Source organism: Pogoniulus pusillus, chromosome 1 (assembly GCF_015220805.1).
Source record: "Pogoniulus pusillus isolate bPogPus1 chromosome 1, bPogPus1.pri, whole genome shotgun sequence".
NCBI lineage: Eukaryota > Metazoa > Chordata > Aves > Piciformes > Lybiidae > Pogoniulus > Pogoniulus pusillus.
The window spans coordinates 22,609,384-22,629,553 of NC_087264.1; the positions used below are offsets into that span (position 1 = coordinate 22,609,384).

The following is a 20,170-nucleotide window of genomic DNA, read 5'->3' on the forward strand; positions in this document are numbered from 1 at the left end:
GTTCTGTTTGCATTATTTGTGGAAGCCACGTTTTCAGTTCAGAAGTGTTTGATAACTGTTTTGTTAACAGAAGTGACAGAAAGGCCTATGGAGGCACAGCTCTTTGGAATAATTGATTAAAGAAATGGCAGCACGTGGTTATGTGAGGGCTGATGTGATTCTGGGCCTCCAGGAGTTAAAGCAAGGTGTGTGCAGGCAGTTCTTGGGGAGGTACTTGGTATAAAGTTCAGCGGCTGAGCAATGTCCTGGCAGTCAAGCTTCATTGCCTGGGAAAAATGTAAGGCCAGACTGACATTTCAGGGAATGATAGAATCCTGTTGGCTTTGCTGGTGAAAATGACTGGTGCCTTTAAAGGAAGAATCAAACTACCTCATAAAATTCAGATGAAAAAATATTGTGGTTGCATGATATGGCTGAAAGGAACAGGATGAGGAGCACGAAAGGAATAGCTTCTCTTCCCATTTTGTCTGTGACCAGCCTCAGTTCAGGAGGGGACTCTCTAAAGCATAAAGCTGCCTTTTGCCCTCTGAAATACCTATAGAGAGCCACAAATCATGTTGGCTCTGGTTATTTATTACAGTTCCTTGATCATTGGGAGTAATGATTAATATAGGCTCACACACAGCATACAGATTGTAGGCAAGTGGAGTCCCTTCCACTTGAAATTGATGGAGAAATCTCTTTGGGTGACACCATCTCAACAGCCAGCTCCATTCCTGCCTGTATTCTTGTCTGTCCCTGTTCAGCTGGCCAAATGGGAGAGCTCCTCCCCAGATGCCTGTTTCTTTTCAGTCTTTGCCCATCTCCACGTGGTTCCCTGGACACCTCTGCCTGAACAAGCTCAGTAATGCAGGCTTTGTCTTTTAGCCATAAAGGAACAGGCAGCTCCATTCAGCCAATCTCCCATGGAACTGGAAACAGGTGAAAAATCTAAATTGAAACAACCTTTAGAGAACTACAACATCCACAGAGCCTTTGGCAATCCGACTTCTTATTTGGATTAATAAGATGAAGGTTTCATAGTCTGCCTTTAGTCACTCCAAATCTTGATCTTCTCTTTCCAGTTATACTTCTCTATTTCAACCACTTAATCACTTCAGTCTTTTTATTTGTGCAGAGTAAGTTTTTTTGCTACCCATAGTTTCTCTGCCAAGACACCAGTGAAATGTGAGGAAAGAGTTTACAACAAATGTTTAATAAGCAGCAGTTCTCAGACCAGGCAATATTTGTGAACCAGACAATCACACCTGAGATCTCGTTGAACCATGCCTAGTGGATAGTGTTACTTGCATTACTAGTAGGTTTGGGGGGGGAGGGGGGGGTATTTTCTTCAGTTTTCCTACCTCCTTCTCTATAGATTGTTTCAGGTCCCTTTACATTGGACTACTCTGTTTTGTGTGAGTAGCCTCAACAAGAGTCAAAGTATAGTTTTAGAGCATTTATGGATCTCACAAAATCACTCAAGACATCATCTTTTTGGTGCAGCCATTCCCCAACAAGGTACACTCACTTTCTGGAGGAAATAAAACCACCTTTCATGGTGGCAAAGTGAGACATGTGAAAGGCAGATGTAAATTGGCCAGAGAAATACACAGAACCATAGAAACATGGAATGGTTTGGGTTGGAAGGGACATTGAAGGTCATCTAGTTCCATGGCCCCTGCCAGAGTCAGGAGCAGTGTGTCCAGAGAAGGGCCAGGAGGATGCTCAGAGGGCTGCAGCAGCTCTGCTGTGAGCACAGACTGAAAGAGTTGGGGCTGTGCCGTCTGGAGAAAAGGAGGCTCCCAGGTGACCTTCTTGTGGCCTTCCAGGATCTGAAGGGGGTCTACAAAAAAGCTTGGGAGGGACTTTTTAGGCTTTCAGGGAGTGACAGGACTGGGGGGAACGGAGCAAAGCTGGAGGTGGGGAGATTCACCCTGGATGTGAGGAGGAAATTGTTGAGCATGAGAGTGGTGAGAGGCTGGAATGGGCTGCCCAGGGAGGTGGTTGAGGCCCCATGGCTGGAGGTGTTTAAGGCCAGGCTGGCTGAGGCTGTGGGCAGCCTGCTGTAGGGTAGGGTGTCCCTGGGCATGGCAGGGGGATTGGAACTGGCTGCTCCTTGTGGTGCCTTCCAACCCTGACTCATTCTATGATTCTATGACTGGGACATCTCCCACTAGACCAGGTTGCTCAAAGTGGCATCCAGCCTTGCCTTGAACACTTCCATGGAGGGGACACCAACAACTTCTCTGGGTTGAGGAGTTCCAGTGTCTCACCACACTCACAGTAAAGAACCCACTCAGTAAAAAAATTCTTCCAAATATCTAATCTAAATATACCCTTGTTCTGTCTGAATCCACTGCCTCTTGTCCTATCCAACTACACTCCCTGATAAAGACTCCCTTCCCATCCTTCCTGTAGGCTCCTTTAAGTACTAGGAAGCTGCTATAATGTCTCCCTGGAGCTTTCTTTTCACCAAGCCAAACAGCCTGAACTCTCGAAGCCTGTCCTCATAGGAGAGGTGCTCCACCCTCCTGATTGTCTTTATGGCCCTGTCTAGATCCACTCAAGCAGATCTATTTCTTTCATAGGCTAGGGGCCACAGAGCTGGCCACAGTATGCCATGCAAGGTCTCACCAGAGCAGAGGGGCAAAATCACTCCCTGTGACCTACATCTTTTGATGCATCCCAGGATACAGTTTACTTTCTGGGATACAAGAATGCATTTCTGGCTCATACTCGGTTGCTCATCCACCAAACTCCCAAGTCCTTCTCGGCAGGGCTACTCTTTATCCACTCATCACTTATCTTGTACTTGGCTTTGGTGAGGCCACACCTTGAGTGTTCTGTTCAGTTTTGGGCACTGCAATACAAGAGAGATGTGGAGGTGCTGGAGCAGGTCCAGAGGAGGGCAACAAAGCTGAGGAAGGGCCTGGAGAATAAATCTGATGAGGAGAGAATGAGGGAGCTGGGGATGGGTAGAGTGAGGAAGAGGAGGCTGAGGGGAGATCTCATTGCTGTCTATAGCTACCTGAAGGGACATTGTGGAGAAGATGCTGCTGGGCTCTTCTCATAGGTAGCTGGAGACAAAACAAGGGGGAATGGCCTCAAGCTGAGACAGGGGAGGTTTAGACTGGACATGAGGAAAAAGTTTTTACATGGAGAGAGTGGTCAGGGAGTGGAATGAGCTGCCCAGGGAGGTGATGGAGTCACGCAGCCTGGCTGTGTTTCAGGGTGGTTTGGCTGTGGTGCTTAGGGCTATAGTTTAAGGTGACTCTTGCAGAGTAGGGTTCTAGGTTGAACTTGGTGATCCTGAGGGGCTTTGCCAGCTTGCACATTGCTGTGATTCTGTGATCACCTGGGCTAGTTTTGTGCTTAAGATTGTTCTAACCCATGTGCTTGACCTTGCACTTGCCTTGTTTGCACATGCCCATCTCTCCTGTCAGCATGACTGTCGTTATCCCCACTGAAGAAAGCCTCATAGAGTAATGTGCCTGATGATAGAGTAAGATGCAAGTAGTTGCTAAACCTGAACCAGAATGAGTGACCTGTCACTTTGAAGCACATCAGCCAAAGGCTCAGTGAGAGCCTCTCTGAGAGTCCTGCAGCCCTTTCCTGGGCTCTCTCCGGTCCCTTTTCACTTTTACGTCCCTGCCTTAATCTGCTCAGTATTTGGGGACCCTGGGCGGGTTCAAGGCAGCCCGAGGTGGCAGAGGCTGGCTTGCGGCAGAGGGCAGCAGCAGGCAGCGCAAGGCTCTGTGCGCACCCCCGCTTGGGTGCCAGCCTTCCTTGGCAGTGAGCTATGCTTGAGCAACGCAGGTGATATCTATTCATGGAGTTAATATATATGCATACGTGGGATTGCTGCTTGTAAAGCTGCTCAGAAAGTGGTGGCTCTGTCCCTGAGTAAAGTAGTTTGTGCGCTGGCAAGTAGAGAAAGGCTTGGAGACTTGTCTGAGCCATCTTGCGTGACTGGTGGCCCAGGTCCGTGGGGCGGGATGGTGTCCTATGGCCAGGAAAGCTACCGTGATGGTAACTGGGTTTTCATCTCCGTCCTGACACCAACCCTATGCCCTGGGGTGGCCTACAACCCGGGAAAGGGGCACTAGCTGAAGCCTGAACTTCCACAGGCTCCTCCGGGCTGTCGGTGGGAGATGAGGGCAACATGACTGTGGATGCCAGCTCCCAGCCTGGCTCCTTCACGCTAAACACGGCTGCACCTCAGGGCTGGGGATGGTGTGAGAGCATCAGCTACGAGGCTGGGAGGTAACTGCAAGGTGGATTTCGGGAGACAAGGACTGGACACCAACACCCGTCCGCTTGGTAGGCTTGAGGAAGCCTGCCGCCAGCAGGAGGTCTGACCGCGGTGGGCCCTTCAGCCCGGTTCGCCTTGTGCCCGACGGCGCTGGGCAGCCCGGTTCGGCTGGTGCCCGACGGCGCTGGGCAGCCCGGTTCGGCTGGTGCCCGACGGCGCTGGGCAGCCCGGTTCGGCTGGTGCCCGGAGGCGCTGGGCAGCTCGGTTCGGCTGGTGCCCGACGGCGCTGGGCAGAACAAAATGGCTGCCCGGTGCGGGGGCAGCAGGAACGCTCCCGCTTCAGGGGGCAGCCGACAGGCGCTCAGGGCGGCCGCGGCGAGCCCGGCCCGAGATGCCCTCTCAGCACCGGCTGCAGGGCTGAGCGGGTTCGTCTCCGATAGGGACTAGGTCTTCTTCCTCCCGGGCCGCCCCGGCACCCGGAGCAGGGTGCTGCCCGCCTCACCTGCCTCGCCGCCAAGCCCGAGAAAGGGTTAAAAGCCCTGGGCGGCTGATGTCAGTTCCTGCACAATTCGGGAGGGCTGGCTCTGATATTTGAGCTGGGCTCTCCCGCTCGAAGGAAAACGGGAGAGAGAGAATGGGAAAGTGCTGAATGGGACAGAAGCCGCGCCGGGCACCTGCCTGCCACCCTGCGCCCTGCAGCCGCCGGCGGCGAGGGCCAGCAGCGCCGCGCTCCCCGCGGCCGCGCCGGGTCGGGAGCTTCCAGGCGCCGCCGTCGTCGCCTGTCACCGCCCGGCTCCGCTTCGCCGCGACGAGATCCCCGCGCTGGCCAAGGTGAGCGGGGCGACCCGGGCCCCCTCCTAGCTGCCGAGGAGTCGTCTGCAAAGGGCTGGGCTGTGTGGGGTTGGCTGTCGTAGCCGTTCTGCCCTCTCTTGTCTCAAGGTGATAGTGAGGGGAGCGACGGCAGCCTTCTGGGAGTGATTGACGTTTGCTACTTAAACAGGTTTGCCTTCGGGTCCGAGACTTTGGTCCCTGTAGGTGCGTGGAGAGGGTCGGGAGGGGAAAAGTGCAGCCAAAGAGTAATTAAATCTTGCGGTGTCTTCTGTCTTCCCGGTAAGCCAAGCTGTGCAGGGCAAGACCTCTGGAGGCAGAATGGTAAAACCAGAAGCCCTCTTCCTGCCCGTGGGCATTTTTCTCTAGCCGAACCACCTGCACTGCTGTAGAGGGAAAAGGGTTTTCCACGGGTTTCCCTCGGGCCCGTGCCAAACCCTGCCCTGCTTACAGCTTTGTCATGTTACTTTTTCCCCAAGCTGGGCACGTCCCAGGCCGCGTTTGTGAAGGGGAAATGGCCGTGTGGCTGAGCGTTCTGACGCATCAGGGTTAAAAAGCCGTGGGGTGAAGCTGGTTATGAAGTGGAAAGTGAGGTGACTGAGAGCAGAGAGTTCGTGGTGCAGGGTTTCCACGATGAGCTTTGACTGTCATCCATGCGGCCTGACGTTCCTGGTTCTGACGCGGGAGGAAATCTCTCTCCTTTCATGTGTTACACTTAGCACATTGCTACTAACTCCTTCTGTAGTCAGATGGTAGCTGAGAGTTAAACCAGCATTCAGCTCCGGTGTTCAGGCAGGGTCTGGTGAATCATAGAATGTCAGGGGCTGGAAGGAACCTTGAGAGATCATCTGGTCCAGCCTCCCTGCCAGAGCAGGATCACCTTGAGCAGATCCTGGTGAGGTCTAGTGGCAGGTGCCAAGAAGAGCACTCCTGTGCTGACTGAATCCCTTGCCTGTGTAAACTGATTCCTGAGGTGAGGAGACACATCTGAAATGCAGAAGTACTTTTTCACTTGTCTGCACTGTTTGCACTGAATGAACGAAGCTGTGAACACTTGCATTTCTATCAGCACCTGTATTCTCCACACTGATTAATTGCATTTTACTCTTAGAAGGCTTTTTTGAGTGGAAATAGAAAAAGTTTCTGAAGTGTTTTGAATTCTAGTCTGGACCAGCCAACATCTGAGATACTTTCTGATCCTGGTCTAAAAACAAAACAAAAACCCTTTAAAACCAGCATTCTAATACCAAATTTACCTTCATCAGAATTACAGTTGGATATGGGCAACCAAAGTAAATATATTCACATGTATTTTGGATATAGTATTTAGTGTCAGAGCTGTGTCAAATGTGGGTCAAAAATTATAGATAGAGTCAAATGTACAGTCTCAAATCTGTGTTTAGTAGTTGGTTCAGACATTTTTCCCTCAGTAAGTTCTAAGGGCTTTGTAGCTCTCATTATCTCTGCTCTAAGTTGTTTGATCATAGAATCAAGCAGGTTGGAAGAGACCTCCGAGTTCATCCAGTCCAATCTAGCACCCAGCCCTATCCAATCAACCAGACCATGGCACTAAGTGCCCCAGCCAGGCTTTGCTTCAACACCTCCTGGGACAGTGACTCCACCACCTCCCTGGGCAGCCCATTCCAATGCCAATCACTCTCTCTGCTAACAACTTCCTCCTAACATCCAGCCTAGACCTCCCCTGGCACAACTGGAGGCTGTGTTCCCTTCTGTTGCTGCTTGCCTGGCACAAGAGCCCAACCCCACCTGGCTACAGCCACCCTTCAGGTAATTGTAGACAGCAACGAGGTCTTCCCTGAGCCTCCTCTTCTCTAGGCTGCACACCCCCAGCTCCCTCAGCCTCTCCTCATAGGGTTTGTGTGTTTGTTGCCTAGCACTGAAAACCAACCTGCTCTTTAAGAAATGTCTGCATGCATTTAAGAATGAAGTTTTGAAACATCTCAGACTGTTTGAAAAAAGTGGCTGCCTCCTATTTACAAGTTCCTAAAACAGAAATGCTGAACCTGAATGTATCTGTTTCCCAACTTCTTTATGTGCCAAAGGGAAAAAACAACAAGTACTATAGAACTATACAAATCCTTTATCTGATATGGAAAAGATCAATATGTAGGGGAGGGGGGGAAATCAAAGAACTAATTGACTGAGATGAGTGAGAATTACCAAATAATAAGGCATGCAAAATGGCAGATTCAGTAGCAAGAATTAAAAGTCCATCTGTCAAAATGTAGTCGATACTGTAACTTAAGCAGCTCATCTGAGAGGCCTGGAACACAAACCCTATGAGATGAGGCTGAGGGAGCTGGGTGTGTGCGGGCTGCAGAAGGGGAGGCTCAGGGCTGACTTCATTGCTCTCTACAACTACCTGAAGGGAGGCTGTAGCTAGGTGGGGTTGTTATCTTCTGCCAGGCAAGCAGCAACAGCACAAGGGGATACAGTCTCAAGTTGTGCCAGGGGAGGTCTAGGCTGGATGTTAGGAGGAAGTTGTTAGCAGAGAGAGTGATTGGCATTGGAATGGGCTGCCCAGGGAGGTGGTGAAGTCACCGTCCCTGGAGGTATTCAAGCCAAGCCTGGGTGGGGCACTTAGTGCCATGGTCTGGTTGATTGGCTAGGGCTGGGTTGGACTGGATGATCTTGGAGGTCTCTTCCAACCTGGTTGAGTCTATGAATCTATGGTTCTATGATTCTGTGACTAGGCTATGGAAAAGGATGGCTTCTCTATTTTTATAAAGCTGTAGGTGTTCTCCTTGTAGAATACTGGCCTGCCTTCCTATTGCAGTGTTTGCAGTGAGGAGTTTACCAGACATGAGTATGCCAGTTCCTTGTTTGACTCAAGTCTACCTTCTGACCTGGGATAACGTTTCAGAAGTCACTGGAAAGGCAGGCAATTCACTGCCTGCAAAACTTTCTATTACTGAACAAAGCAACCTGTGCATGAAATGACTCACAGGTAATGTTTGTAGCTAAAGGGTGTAGAATGTGTCTTCCTTAACTCAGAATGGCAAAGTTAGATAACCTGGCTGGCTGTGTTATGTATAATTAGACTATTATGTGTACCCTTAGGGTAACCTGAACCTCATGTCTCTTCTACACAAAATATGAGCCAGGTGTCCTGGCAAGTGGGTACAACTAGAGGGGCATCTTAATTTTTCTCACCTACAAAGGCAATGAGGCTGAATAACTTCACTGCTCTCTCCCAAGTCTTTGTCTGTTACTTTGGTCCCAATTCAGAATAGCACCAAGTTTGCCTGCGAGCAAGTAAAAAGTTCCTTTGATAAGTGTGTTTTGACAAAGCCAATGAACTGATATCTGTTCTGGCTGTGTGAACATGTTTTGGAGTCATATGGGTGGCTGGTGGACTGCACACACTGAGATGGTATAAACTTTCTTTGTGAGTGTTCACAAATGCCTGGATTTCATTAAGGACCCTTATTACCTACACTTTACCTATCTTTTACAATGAACACAAAGTGTTTGAGATGTCTGAAGATTTACTGAGTAGGAAAATCAAACAACTTCACAAGCCACAGCTTTTCCCACTTTTGTGGAATGTTGTATCTCTCTTGATATCTGCAAGGACTTCAGCAGAGCTGCATGTTTTGTCTTTTAGCCCTGGCTTGTTCCTGCCTGGGATCTCTTTATGTTTTAACAGAATGATTGTTTAGATAATGTGGTACAGCTACTCATTCACTCCTATTATGGACTGGCTGTTAAGGTTTGGGAACACTGCTTCATACCTCACATCCTCTTCACACAGTCTGTATGAGATGAAGTGTGTGTGACCTGAATTGTGTTTGAGTTGAGAGTTTTACACCCATTCTGGTACAAAGGAGGCAGTAGTAAAAATGCCCCTAGCCTATAGGTAGTTGCTGGGCAAGGCTGTAAGAATGGCAGTAAGGCTGTTTGTGGAATATACAGCATGATGCATTAGTAAATTATTTACTCACTCTAAAGGTAAATGTTTATTTAAATATTTATCTGTTATCCATTAAAGGAGCAACCTCTGTTAGAGGTCAGTATCAATAACTTGGTGTAGAACCATTTCATCCTCTGCTTGCAGAAGAGATGGCTTTGATCAGTACTCCTGTAAGATGGACCAAGAAAGCCTAGATACAAGGGGTGAAAAGTTTGCTTGTTTAAAATACCTTTGTTTTCCCCCTTGCTTTCTCTTCTCTAGGATTTTTAGAGTGCCTCAGACAACATCCCAAATGGATCATTAACTTCACAATGGCAGAACTCACAGTGGAGAGTGGCAGCTGCATGGACTGGCAAAAACGATGCCTTGCTTTGGAGGCCCAGCTCTTCAAATTCCGCTTGCAGGCAAGCAAGATCCGAGAAGTGTTAGCTGAGAAGGTGAGGCAGAGGTGATGGCTTCTACTTTGCACTTGAGTTATGGCATGAGCGCAAAAAATCCCTAAATGCGGCCCTACCCAATAAAACTGATACTTGCAGTGGGGATCTCTTCCTTGATTACAGTACTCTGCTTGAGATACAGAGATGTGCCTGTTAGAGTTGTGTAAAGTGGCATTAAAGTAAGAATTTGGCCTTGATTACTAGAATGGTGTTCTGGCTTCACTGTAACAGCCAGATTCTGGGTGTCTGATGTGACTGATGCAGAGGCAGAGTAAAGATGGGTATTTTGGAAAAGAACAGATGGATCAGGGCTCCGCTGGCAATAGAAAGTTTAAAGAAGTGCAAATTATGCTGTAATGTTAAAAGACTGAACAGAAGTACATGTCCTGCTGTACTGTTAGAATAACACTGCATATGCAGTCTAAACATTCTGGGAATACTAAAGAGCAGGACCAAAGTACTCTGAGATCTGGCTGTTAGAAACTTGCCTGGTACCTGTGGTTTTAGAGGCATCTCTTAGCAATCTCTTTCAAGCGCATTAAATGAACCTGTTTGCAATCCTAGGAGAGAAGAATGGCAAAAACTGGACAGATTTGTTTGAGCTTTTTTCCATAATGATGCAGATTTTTGGTGGTTTTCTTTGCTTTAAATTGAGTTATTTTTCAATTTGAATTAAAGCTTTTCACTAACCTCTAATTTGCATAAAATCCGAGTTTTTAGGTTGCTGTGAGGTTCCTTCGTTGTTTTAAAATGTGGCTTACGTTATCAGTACAGTCTGGGAGGTGATCTGCTGGAGAGCAGAACTGTGGAGAGGGACCTGGGGGTCCTGGTGGCTAACAAGTTACCCATGGCACAGCAATGTGCCCTTGTGCGCAAGAAGGCCAAGGGGATCCTAGGGGGCATTAAGAAGAGTGTGTCCAGCAGATCAAGGGTGGTTCTCCTCTGCCCTGGTGAGACTTCACCTTGAGTACTGCCTTCAGTTTTGAGCTCCCCAGTTTAAGAGGGTCAGGGATCTGCTGGAGAAGGTCCAGTGGAGAGCTACAAGAATTATTACGAGACTGGAGCATTGCCTGATGAGGAGAGGCTCAGGGGCCTGGGGAAGAGAATACTTAGGGGGGATTTAATAAATGGTTATAAATATCTTATGGCTGGGGGTAAGGAGTGGTGGGACAGGCTCTGCTCACTGCTCACTGCTCCCTGGGATAGGACAAGGAGCAATGGATGAAAGCTGCAGCACAGGAGGTTCTGCCTCAACACAAGGGGGAACTTTTTTCCTGTAAGTGTCCCAGAGCACTGCCACAGGCTGCTCAGAGCGATTGTGGAGTCTCCTTGTCTGGAGCCTTTCAAGGCTTGTCTGGATATGTTCCTGTGTGACCTGAGCTAGATTGTATGGTCCTGCTGTGACAGGGGGGTTGGACTCAATGATCTCTTTGGGTCCCTTCCAACCCTTAACATCCTGTCATCCTGTGATCATGGCTCTGTCCAAGATTGCTCAGGTATTCAATTACTATTGGAAAGTGAGAACAGTTTCTTTCAGTCACAGTGTGCCAATGAAGTTGAAATCTTTACAACTAATTGTATCTTAATCCAAACGCTTTTAAGCTGTACCTGATGACAAATATGTTCTAAACTCACTTTTGTGCCAGTTTGTATTATGTAAGTTTTATGTGTATATTCTTGTTTGTTGTTTTTGGATGTGGAAACATCCAGATGACATCAAGCTTAGAGTGGAGCATCATCCTTGCCTTCACTGCAATTACATTTCCACTAATACCATATATTGCATGAGACATTCATCCTACCCTTCATGTTTTAAGAAGTGGTGCAATTTCATGCGCTCACTTTGTCTTTTCAAGGTAGCTTCTGAGGTAGACTTTAATATTTAATTAATTACCTGAGGAAACACTGAAAGTGGTTGTGAAGTCTCTTTAGATAAAGACACACTAAAATAATCAAGTACAGATGTGGTATGGTTCCGGTAAGGACAACCAGCACTCACAAGCAGTGCTCTGCCTTTGCTGCTTTGTGGAAGCTGTGACCTTGTGCTTTATTGAGTTCTGCTTTAAGAGCCTTCCTGACTACCCCACACAAACCAAAAAGACCCACCTGTCAGCTTTTCTTTTTGGAAATCAGACTTGCCAGAGATCTTTTGACTCTCTCTTCAAGGTGCTTTGTGGACCATGGCAGAGAATGAGATTTTCCTGTGCTTCAGGGAGCTCCCCGAGGAAGAAGCCTGGCTGCCGTTAATCCAGGCTTTCAGTCATAGCGATGTTCCCTTTGTTAAGATGAAGGAGCAGCCTGGTTCAGTGAGCAGGTTACTCTGTAACTACTTGTACAGTGCCATCACAGGTTTCCTTGAAGGGTCAAAGAGCTAGCAGGTTTGTAATTCCCTACTCTCAATGTCATGGGGGGAGGTGGAGAGCCTCAGGGACCTGGGGGCAGCTCTGGCAGGCCCTCCTGATGCACACAGACTCGAGGAACCAGAGCAGGTGATATGCACACAGTGTTGTCCAGTGCCTGAGGTCCCCAGCTGCTGTGCAACAACTTGCTCAGAGAGCCTCTTGCCAGTTCTCAGTCACAGAATCACAGAATTAACCTGAGTGGAAAAGACCTCTAGGATCATCAAATCCAGCCTATCACCTAACCCTTCTCATTAACCAAACCATGGCACTAAGTGCCTCACCCAGCCTCCTCTTAAACACCTCTAGGGATGGGGACTCCACCATCTCCCTGGGCAGCTCATTCCAATGCCAATCACTTCCATGAAGAATTTCATCCTAACATCCAGCCTGAACCTGCCCTGGCACAGCTTGAAGCTGTGTCCTCTTGTTCTGTCACTGGGTGCCTGGGAGAAGAGACCAACTCCCGCCTGGCTACAACCTCCTTTCAGGTAGTTGTAGACTACCACAGGGCTCCCCAGCAGGCACAGCAACTGGGGATCACAGGATGTTAGGGGTAGGAAGGGACCCAAGGAGATCATCCAGTCCAACCCCCCTGCCACAGCAGGACAATACTATCTAACACAGATCACAGAGGAACACATCCAGACAGGCCTTGAAAGTCTACAGAGAAGGAGACTCCACAACCTCCCTGGGGTGCCTGTGCCAGTGCTCTGGGGCCCTTACAGTAAAGAAGTTCCCCCTTGTGTTGAGCTGGAACCTCCTGTGCTGCAGCTTCCATCCATTGCTCCTTGTCCTATCCCAGGGAGCAGTGAGCAGAACCTGTCCCCCCCATCCTGGCCAGTCCTCAGATACTTATAAACTTTTATCAAATCCCCTCTCAGTCTTCTCTTCTCCAGACTAAACAGCCCCAGTTCCCTCAGCCTCTGCTCATCAGGTAGTGCCCTCCAGTCCCCTAATCATCCTGGTAGCCCTCTGCTGGACCCTCTCCAGCAGGTCCCTGTCCCTCTTCAACTGGGGAGCCCAAAACTGAACACAGTATTCACGATGAGGTCTCAGCAGGGCAGAGTAGAGGAGGAGGAGAACCTCCCTTGATCTGCTTGACACACTGTTCCTAATACACCCCGGGATCCCTTGGCCTTCTTGGCCACAAGGGCACATTGCTGTGCCATGCTGTGCTCCTGCCCATGCTGCTCAACCGTTCTTGCTGTTGGGGGGGTCAGTGCTGCAGAACCGAAGGAGATGCTTGCTTTGTGCATAGTGATGCCAGCTGCAGGGGGGGTTTCTCATAGATCTGGTAGCATCTGATTTCTAGTGTTGTTGGCTTTGAGTTAGTTTGTGTTTGTTTGTTTGTGGTGTATTTTTTTTCCTTACACTTCTGTCTGTGAGAATGAAAAACAAAATCAGATTTACTTGAATGAGTATTGCATTTTCAAAAGTTGTTTTTCAGAGGGGTGGAGGGAAGACTTGGAAAATGTGAAGTGGGTACAGTTTAAAGCTGTGTAGCCAACCTGTGGTGAGCTTTGCCCTTGAGATCCTCTGATATGGTTTACAGCAACAGGAAAACAAAATTTAACAGTGGTGTGATGTTTGCTCACCAGCTAGGTTGTCTCAGAGGTCTGGAAGCTGCTGATTGAAAGATTTGGAAACACATTCTCCCATGTATCAAATTAGTCTTTATGACCACTTTTATGAATTTAAGTGGATTTTGTGGATTTTGGTGTTTTGCCTCTCAAAAAACCCCAAAAACCCAAACCCCCCAACCCCTCAGACCTAGCATTGGTAGTACAATGTGTGCTAACAGTTTAAATACTTCAGATGTTTAAAATCCTCTTAGATTGAGTAATCTAGATCCCCGTTCCGAACAGGAGGAATTTAAAACCCAACAGTTTCTCTGCCAGTGCCCTAGTTCACATGGTCAGAGCTTCCATGGCGGTAGCCTGGCCCCAGTTATTGAGTCCAAGCTGCACAAAGCCTGGCTGTGGCTTGGTGTGGCAAAGGAATCCCCAAGCCCTAGTCTCCCAAGACAAATCTATGCTGTCCTGCTGAACCGTCCCAGGGTGTTAGAGCCCTGAGTCCTGCTTTGTTGTGGACATCAGCAGGGATCTGGTCTCTTTGGAAACAGGCAGTTGTTTCAACTCAGGCTTTCTTATATGCACACAAAGAAAGGGATACTTCTCTGCTGGTGAACAGCACAGCAGGGCAGTGCTGTGGCAGCAAGACAGTCTGGTTAGGAGCAAATTCTGGAAGAGAACAACAGGATTAAAATAAGGCTGAGACATGCAGGAACTTTTCCCATTCAATTTGATTTACCCTGTTCTTAGCCACCAGGAGAGGGGAAAACCTGTGTGAATGGTTGATTGGGGGATCTTTTGCAGCTTTTGTAAGGGTCATCCAGATAGGGTTTAACCTGTTTCTGCCTTAGAATCATAGAATCAACCAGGTTGGAAGAGACCTCCAAGCTCATCCAGCCCAACCTATCACCCAGCCCCAGCCAATCAACCAGACCATGGCACTAAATGCCTCATCCAGGCTTTTCTTTAACACCTGCAGGGATGGAAACTCTACCACCTCCCCGGGCAGCCCATTCCAATGCCAATCACTCTCTGGGAAGAACTTCCTCTTAAACGTCTTCCTTACTTCAATAAACAACAAGTATTTGGAAAAAGCCTCTTTTGTCTTATGCAGGCATAGCTGTACAACTGGGTCTGTTTCTCTCCATACAAACTATCTGGAATAACATTTGGGAGAAGAGTTACTTGGCCACCAAGTTTTTGATGTGACCTGGGTCAAGTTGCTTAGTAGCATTTGTCAAATTATAAAGCATTTTGAATGAAAGGATCCATCTGAATCATAGAAGGGTTTGGAAGGGACCTCAAAGCTCAGCCATTCCAACCCCCTGCCATAGGCAGGGACACCTCCCACTAGAACAGGTCGCTCACAGGCTCATTCAGCCTGGCCTTGAACACCTCGAGGGAGGAAGCAGCCACAACCTTCCTGGGCAACCTGTGCCAGTGTTTCACCTCTGCCACTTTAAACCCACTACTCATTGTCTTGTCATTACATGACCTTGTCAATAGTCACTCCCCAGCCTTTTTGCAGGCCCCCTTCAGATACTGGAAGGCCACTATAAGGTTTCCTCAAAGCTTTCTCTTCTCCAGGCTGCAGAGCCCCAACTCTTAGCCTGTCCCTATAGTAGAGCTGCTGCAGCACTCTGAGCAACTTCATGGCCTCCTCTGGACTGGCTCTAACAGTTCCATGCCCTGCTTGTGTTTGGGGCTCCAGAACTGCACCCAGGACTCCAGGTGGGGTCTGAAGAGAGCAGAGCAAAGGGGCAGAATCCCCTCCCTTGCCCTGCTGCCCACACTGCTCTTGCTGCAGCCCAGCACCGGGTTGCTGTCTGAGCTGCACTCACACTGCAGGCTCATGTTGAGCTTTTCACCAACCCAGACCCCCAGGTCCTTCTCCTTAGGGCTGCTCTCAGCCATTCCCCACCCAGCCTGGAGCTGTGCTTGGGACTGCACTGACCCAGCAATTATACCAAGCACTATTATTAATTCATTGAGGGATTTGAAAGAGCCTTACAGGCATGGATGTATTAAGTCTGAATGTGCTCCAGTGAGATGGCTGACACTTGAGATGGGCGAGGAATCATTTTATGTACACGAGAAAGAGTTATTTAACAGCTCATAGTAGGACAGCTCAATTTAGTACCAGGAAGTTGTGAAAAGTACGAGTTCATTTAAGGCTATGGTGGGAATTAGGGTGAAAAAAAGTGATTGATTTGATTGGAACTTAGCCAGGTCATCCTGCTTGCACAAGATGTTTCACAACTCTTTAGTGATCAGAAATGGTCCCAACATACATGCTCTGTCCTGATCAGGATCTGGGACTGCTAGCTATGCAAAGCAAACTGTCGTGAGCCTGGGATAAGGATTTTCAGTCGAAGTAGTGCTGTCTTCTTAGAGTAACCTGAGTCTTCCGTGGTGATTGCCCATTTGTGGAGAGTTGAGTTATTAGTTATTGTGAAAAGGCTCAGGGATTCGTCTGAAGCCTGTGCTGTGAATGTAGGCCTTGTCAGTTCATTGGAAGGCTAGCAGAGGCCGTTGACTCTGAAGCTGCTGTCACAGACAATCTTTGTGTCACAAGGTGTATCATGTCTCCAGTCAGCATCTGTTTTTCACTTTGCTGCTTCCTGCGTGTGGTGATGACCGTGCAGCGGCTAATAGATAAATGCATGAGTAGATCACTGTTCCTAACAGACTCACAACCCAGCCCAATGCTGTCACTGTTATATTGCCTTGAGCCCAGTCTCTACTGAGACTCTCAGAGAGTGAGTTTTTGTTCAGAGCAGCTTTGGCTGTCTGCAGTCTTCTGTGGAACCTATTTGTTCCTCTGCCAAAGAAGTGCCCTTAATTTGGATATTAAGCTCCACAGACTGTGGTGTTCTTAACCGCCCCACTGAAAAAGCAAACCTGAGAAGTGCCATGCTGAAAGTGGCACATTCTGCTCTTCATGGTTTGAACCTGTTAGGGCATGTCTTTTTCGGTTGTACAACCATTGAAATATCTATGCATGATATGTTTGTCAGTAGATGTCAGCCTGCTCTTACGATCGTTGTGTATGTATGAGAAGGAAAGTTGTCTTCTTGCCACCCGAAGGGGAGGAAATGGGAACACTGCAATGTTGTCATCTCCATTTCGGGTGATCAGCCCAAGAGGAATAAGTCCTATTTGCAGAATTATTCATAGGATCATAGGATGTTAGTGGTTGGAAGGGACCCAAAGAGATCATTGAGTCCAACCCCCCTGCCGGAGCAGGACAATACTATCTAATACACAGAGGAAGACATCCAGACAGGCCTTGAAAGTCTACAGAGAAGGAGACTCCACAACCTCTCTGTGCAGCCTGTGCCAGTGCTCTGGGACCCTTACAGGAAAGAAGTTCCCCCTTGTGTTGAGGCAGAACTTCTTTTGCTGCAACTTAACACCCTTTGCCCCTTGTCCTATCCCAGGGAGCAGTGAGCAGAGCCTGTCCCCCAGCTCCTTGCCAGCCATCAGATACTTACAAAGATTTATCAAATCCCTTCTAAGTCTTCTCTTCTCCAGACTAAAAAGCCCCAAGTCCCTCAGCCTCTCCTCATCAGGTAGTGCCCTCCAGTCCCCTAATCATCCTCATCGCCCTCTGCTGGACCCTCTCCAGCAGATCCCTGTCCCTCTTAAACTGGGGAGCCCAAAACTGAACACAGTATTCAAGATGTTAGTTTGGTCCTTACAGTGACCATCATGAATACCTGGCTCTAATGCTTTGTCGAGAATCATAAAGTCCACTAGAGAGAAAAGGAGCTCAGTTCTCCTTACAGCTTGTTTCTGCTTGAAGCATGATTCTTTAAATCTTCTGAAGCTGCTTCTGTGTCATTATTTCATTACTAAAACATGAGTAAAAGCTGGAAGCTCTGTGCCTCAGATTTTGCAGCTTGGTGAGTGAAACTTAGTGCCACTAACTTCATATTACTGGGTTTAAATCTGAGACCCACTGAAGCAGGGTGAGTGGTGGAAGATGACCTTGCACTCACTGAATGAGATGCTCAGTTGCTACTTAAAAAATAAATACAAAAACCCAACCAACCAACCAAAATAAAATAAAAAAACCCACAAGCCACCCAAAAACCACATAAACAAACAAACCCAAACAAACAACCCCAAACAAACAAACAAAAAAAACCACCTCAAAACAACAGCAAAAAAACCCCCACAACGAAACGTCTGGTAGTAAATAGTTAGAGGAACCCCAGGTTCATCTGCGTGTCACTGGTAAGTGATGTCCATACCTTTAGACTAAAATTTCATTTAGTGTCTTTTTACTTCAGTAGCAGCAATGCTGAGATAAAGAATCACAGGATTGTCAGTTTGATGATCTGGATGAGGGGATTGAGTCCAGCATCAGTAAGTTTGCAGATGACACCAAGCTAGGAGCAGGTGTGGAGCTGTTGGAAGGTAGGAGAGCCCTGCAGAGGGACCTTGCCAGGCTGGATGGGTGGGCCAATGGGATGAGATTGAACAAGGCCCAGTGCAGGGTTCTACACTTTGGCCACAACAACCCCAAGCAGCAGTACAGGCTGGGGACTGAGTGGCTGAGAGCAGCCAGGAAGAAAGGGACCCGGGGGTACTGGTAGAAAGTAGCTGAAGATGAGGCAGCAGTGTGCCCAGGTGGGCAGGCGAGCAAATGGCATCCTGGGCTGGCTCAGGAACAGTGTGGGCAGCAGGACAAGGGAGGTTCTTCTGCCCCTGTGCTCAGCACTGGTCAGGCCACACAATGAGTGCTGTGTCCAGTTCTGGGCTCCTCAATTCTAGAGAGATGTTGAGGTGCTGGAAGGTGTCCAGAGAAGAGTGATGAAGCTGGTGAGGGGCCTGGAGCACAGCCCTGTGAGGGGAGGCTGAGAGAGCTGAGGGTGTTTAGCCTTGAGAAGAGGAGTCTCGGGGGGACCTCATTGCTGTCTACAGCTACCTGAGAGGAGGCTGTAGCCAGGTGGGGTTGGTCTCTTCTGCCAGGCACCCAGGGACAGAACAAGGGGACACAGTCTCAAGTTGTGCCAGGGCAGGTCTAGGCTGGATGTTAGGAGGAAGTTGTTGTCAGAGAGAGTGATTGGCATTGGAATGGGCTGCCCAGGGAGGTGGTGGAGTCGCTGTGCCTGGAGGTGTTCAAGAGGAGACTGGATGAGGTATTTGGTGCCATGGTGTACATGATTGTCTAGGGCTGGGTGCTAGGTTGGACTGGATGATCTTGGAGCTCTCTTTCAACCTGGTTGATTCTATGATTCAAAGAAGCATAGAGAAATTAAGATCAGAGCCTGCTGTGAGCTTTCCAAGATGTATTCCTTTTCATGGTAACATTGTGAAGGAATTGTATCTGCAATAAACCCAGAAAAGAATGGGATGCTGTATGCAGCCTTCTTGTAGGGAGAGCACATGGTGTGTAAATTGTAGAGACAGGGTCAAGACTTTGAGACTGTTCCCTTGACCCGTGTAATGAATGATGGAGCTCACTAATGAGGAGCAGTTCCGGTAAATTCAAAGCAGGGCAGAAGAGATGGAAAAGGTCAATGCCTTTTTTTTTCCCTTTCTTTTTTTGGTCAAAGCTCCCAGTTAACTCAAGAGATGCCAACCACCTGTAAAACAGCACAAGAAATGGAAGATTCCTGAGTAAACCAGATGAATTTTGAGGTGATGTTAATTTGTTTTCTTTCTTTCCCCCTCTCCCATTCTCTTCTGGCTCTGAAGATGCAGGAATTGGAACAGAGAGTGATAGAAGCAGAGCAAAGAGCTGAGGATGCAGAGAAACAGGTAAGAGATTTTCTTATGGTTCCATCTGGTATGAGCCCAACAGTAACTTAGTCCAAAGCTCCCTCTAGTTTAGCATATGGACAACACTCTGCAGTGCTGCACTATGCTAGGAAAAGATTGATTTAGAGTGACAAACACATTTTCTGGTCTACTTCCCAGTCTTTGAGCCTGAGCTGTGAACAGGCTCCTAAACAGGTTCAACCCTAAGTGAAAACCAGCTCCTTATATCTAACTCTCAGCTTCACAGCCTCTACCCCCTCATCCATGACAGGCATGCTTGGTCACAGAAAGGGAAGAAGGTGTTGTACCTCGGGATTAAAGTGAAGAGATAGAGCTGCCTGACAAGTCCTCAGAAAACAGCAGAGTACTGGTAAGGACTTGTCTACAAGTGGAAAAGATTCTGCAGCAGAAGTAAGGGTGTGTCTGCCAAACCTATTGGCTGGTTTGGACTTCAGTAATTACTGCTCTGGCTCAGGAGTCCATGGAGAAAAGCTGTAAGAGATAGATTCACTTTTGGGAAGCTGGCAGCTGTATAGACTGTGCTGGGAAGAGTATTAGAAAAGCAAAAAAAGCTAGGAAGGGCCAGGTAGTCTGAGCTTCTGCATCACTGCAAACCACTGCTGAAGGGAAGGTTTAATAGTCCCTCCATCTGGACAGAAGCTGCAAGACTGAGCACCGAACCAGCAATTAACAGACAGAACTAAAAGCCGTGCAAGATGGCCAAGAATGGCTGTCAAAGATGACTTCAGTAGTGAAGGACAGAATAGTCAGTGTTAAAAGCACTGGGAAGCATATTGCTTAGGAATCAAGAACTTGAAGTACCTGGTAAGGTGTTCTGTCTGCAAAATGTACTATTCCATGCCAGTTTGATATTGGCATCAAGTTTTGTTTCTAACAAGCTTAAATGAAGGAAAGATGTTACCTCTAGTTACCATGCAGGTCTCTGTACAAGATCAGAAGCTACCCGCCAAGAAAGAGTTGCTCTTGAGAGTGAT

At 48.1% G+C, this 20,170-nt stretch overlaps 1 protein-coding gene across 1 annotated transcript in view; it reads left to right on the forward strand.

Annotated features, from left to right (window-relative positions):
• Positions 1 to 4,952: 4,952 nt before the first annotated feature.
• Positions 4,953 to 20,170, forward strand: part of PLEKHH1 (pleckstrin homology, MyTH4 and FERM domain containing H1) — a 76,372-nt gene continuing 61,154 nt past the window's right edge. Inside the window, exons 1-3 of the mRNA XM_064143934.1 lie at positions 4,953 to 5,065; positions 9,258 to 9,433; positions 19,113 to 19,175. Coding sequence (XP_064000004.1) covers positions 9,308 to 9,433; positions 19,113 to 19,175 — 189 coding nt within the window. The 5' untranslated portion in view covers positions 4,953 to 5,065; positions 9,258 to 9,307. The remainder of the gene's footprint in view (positions 5,066 to 9,257; positions 9,434 to 19,112; positions 19,176 to 20,170) is intronic.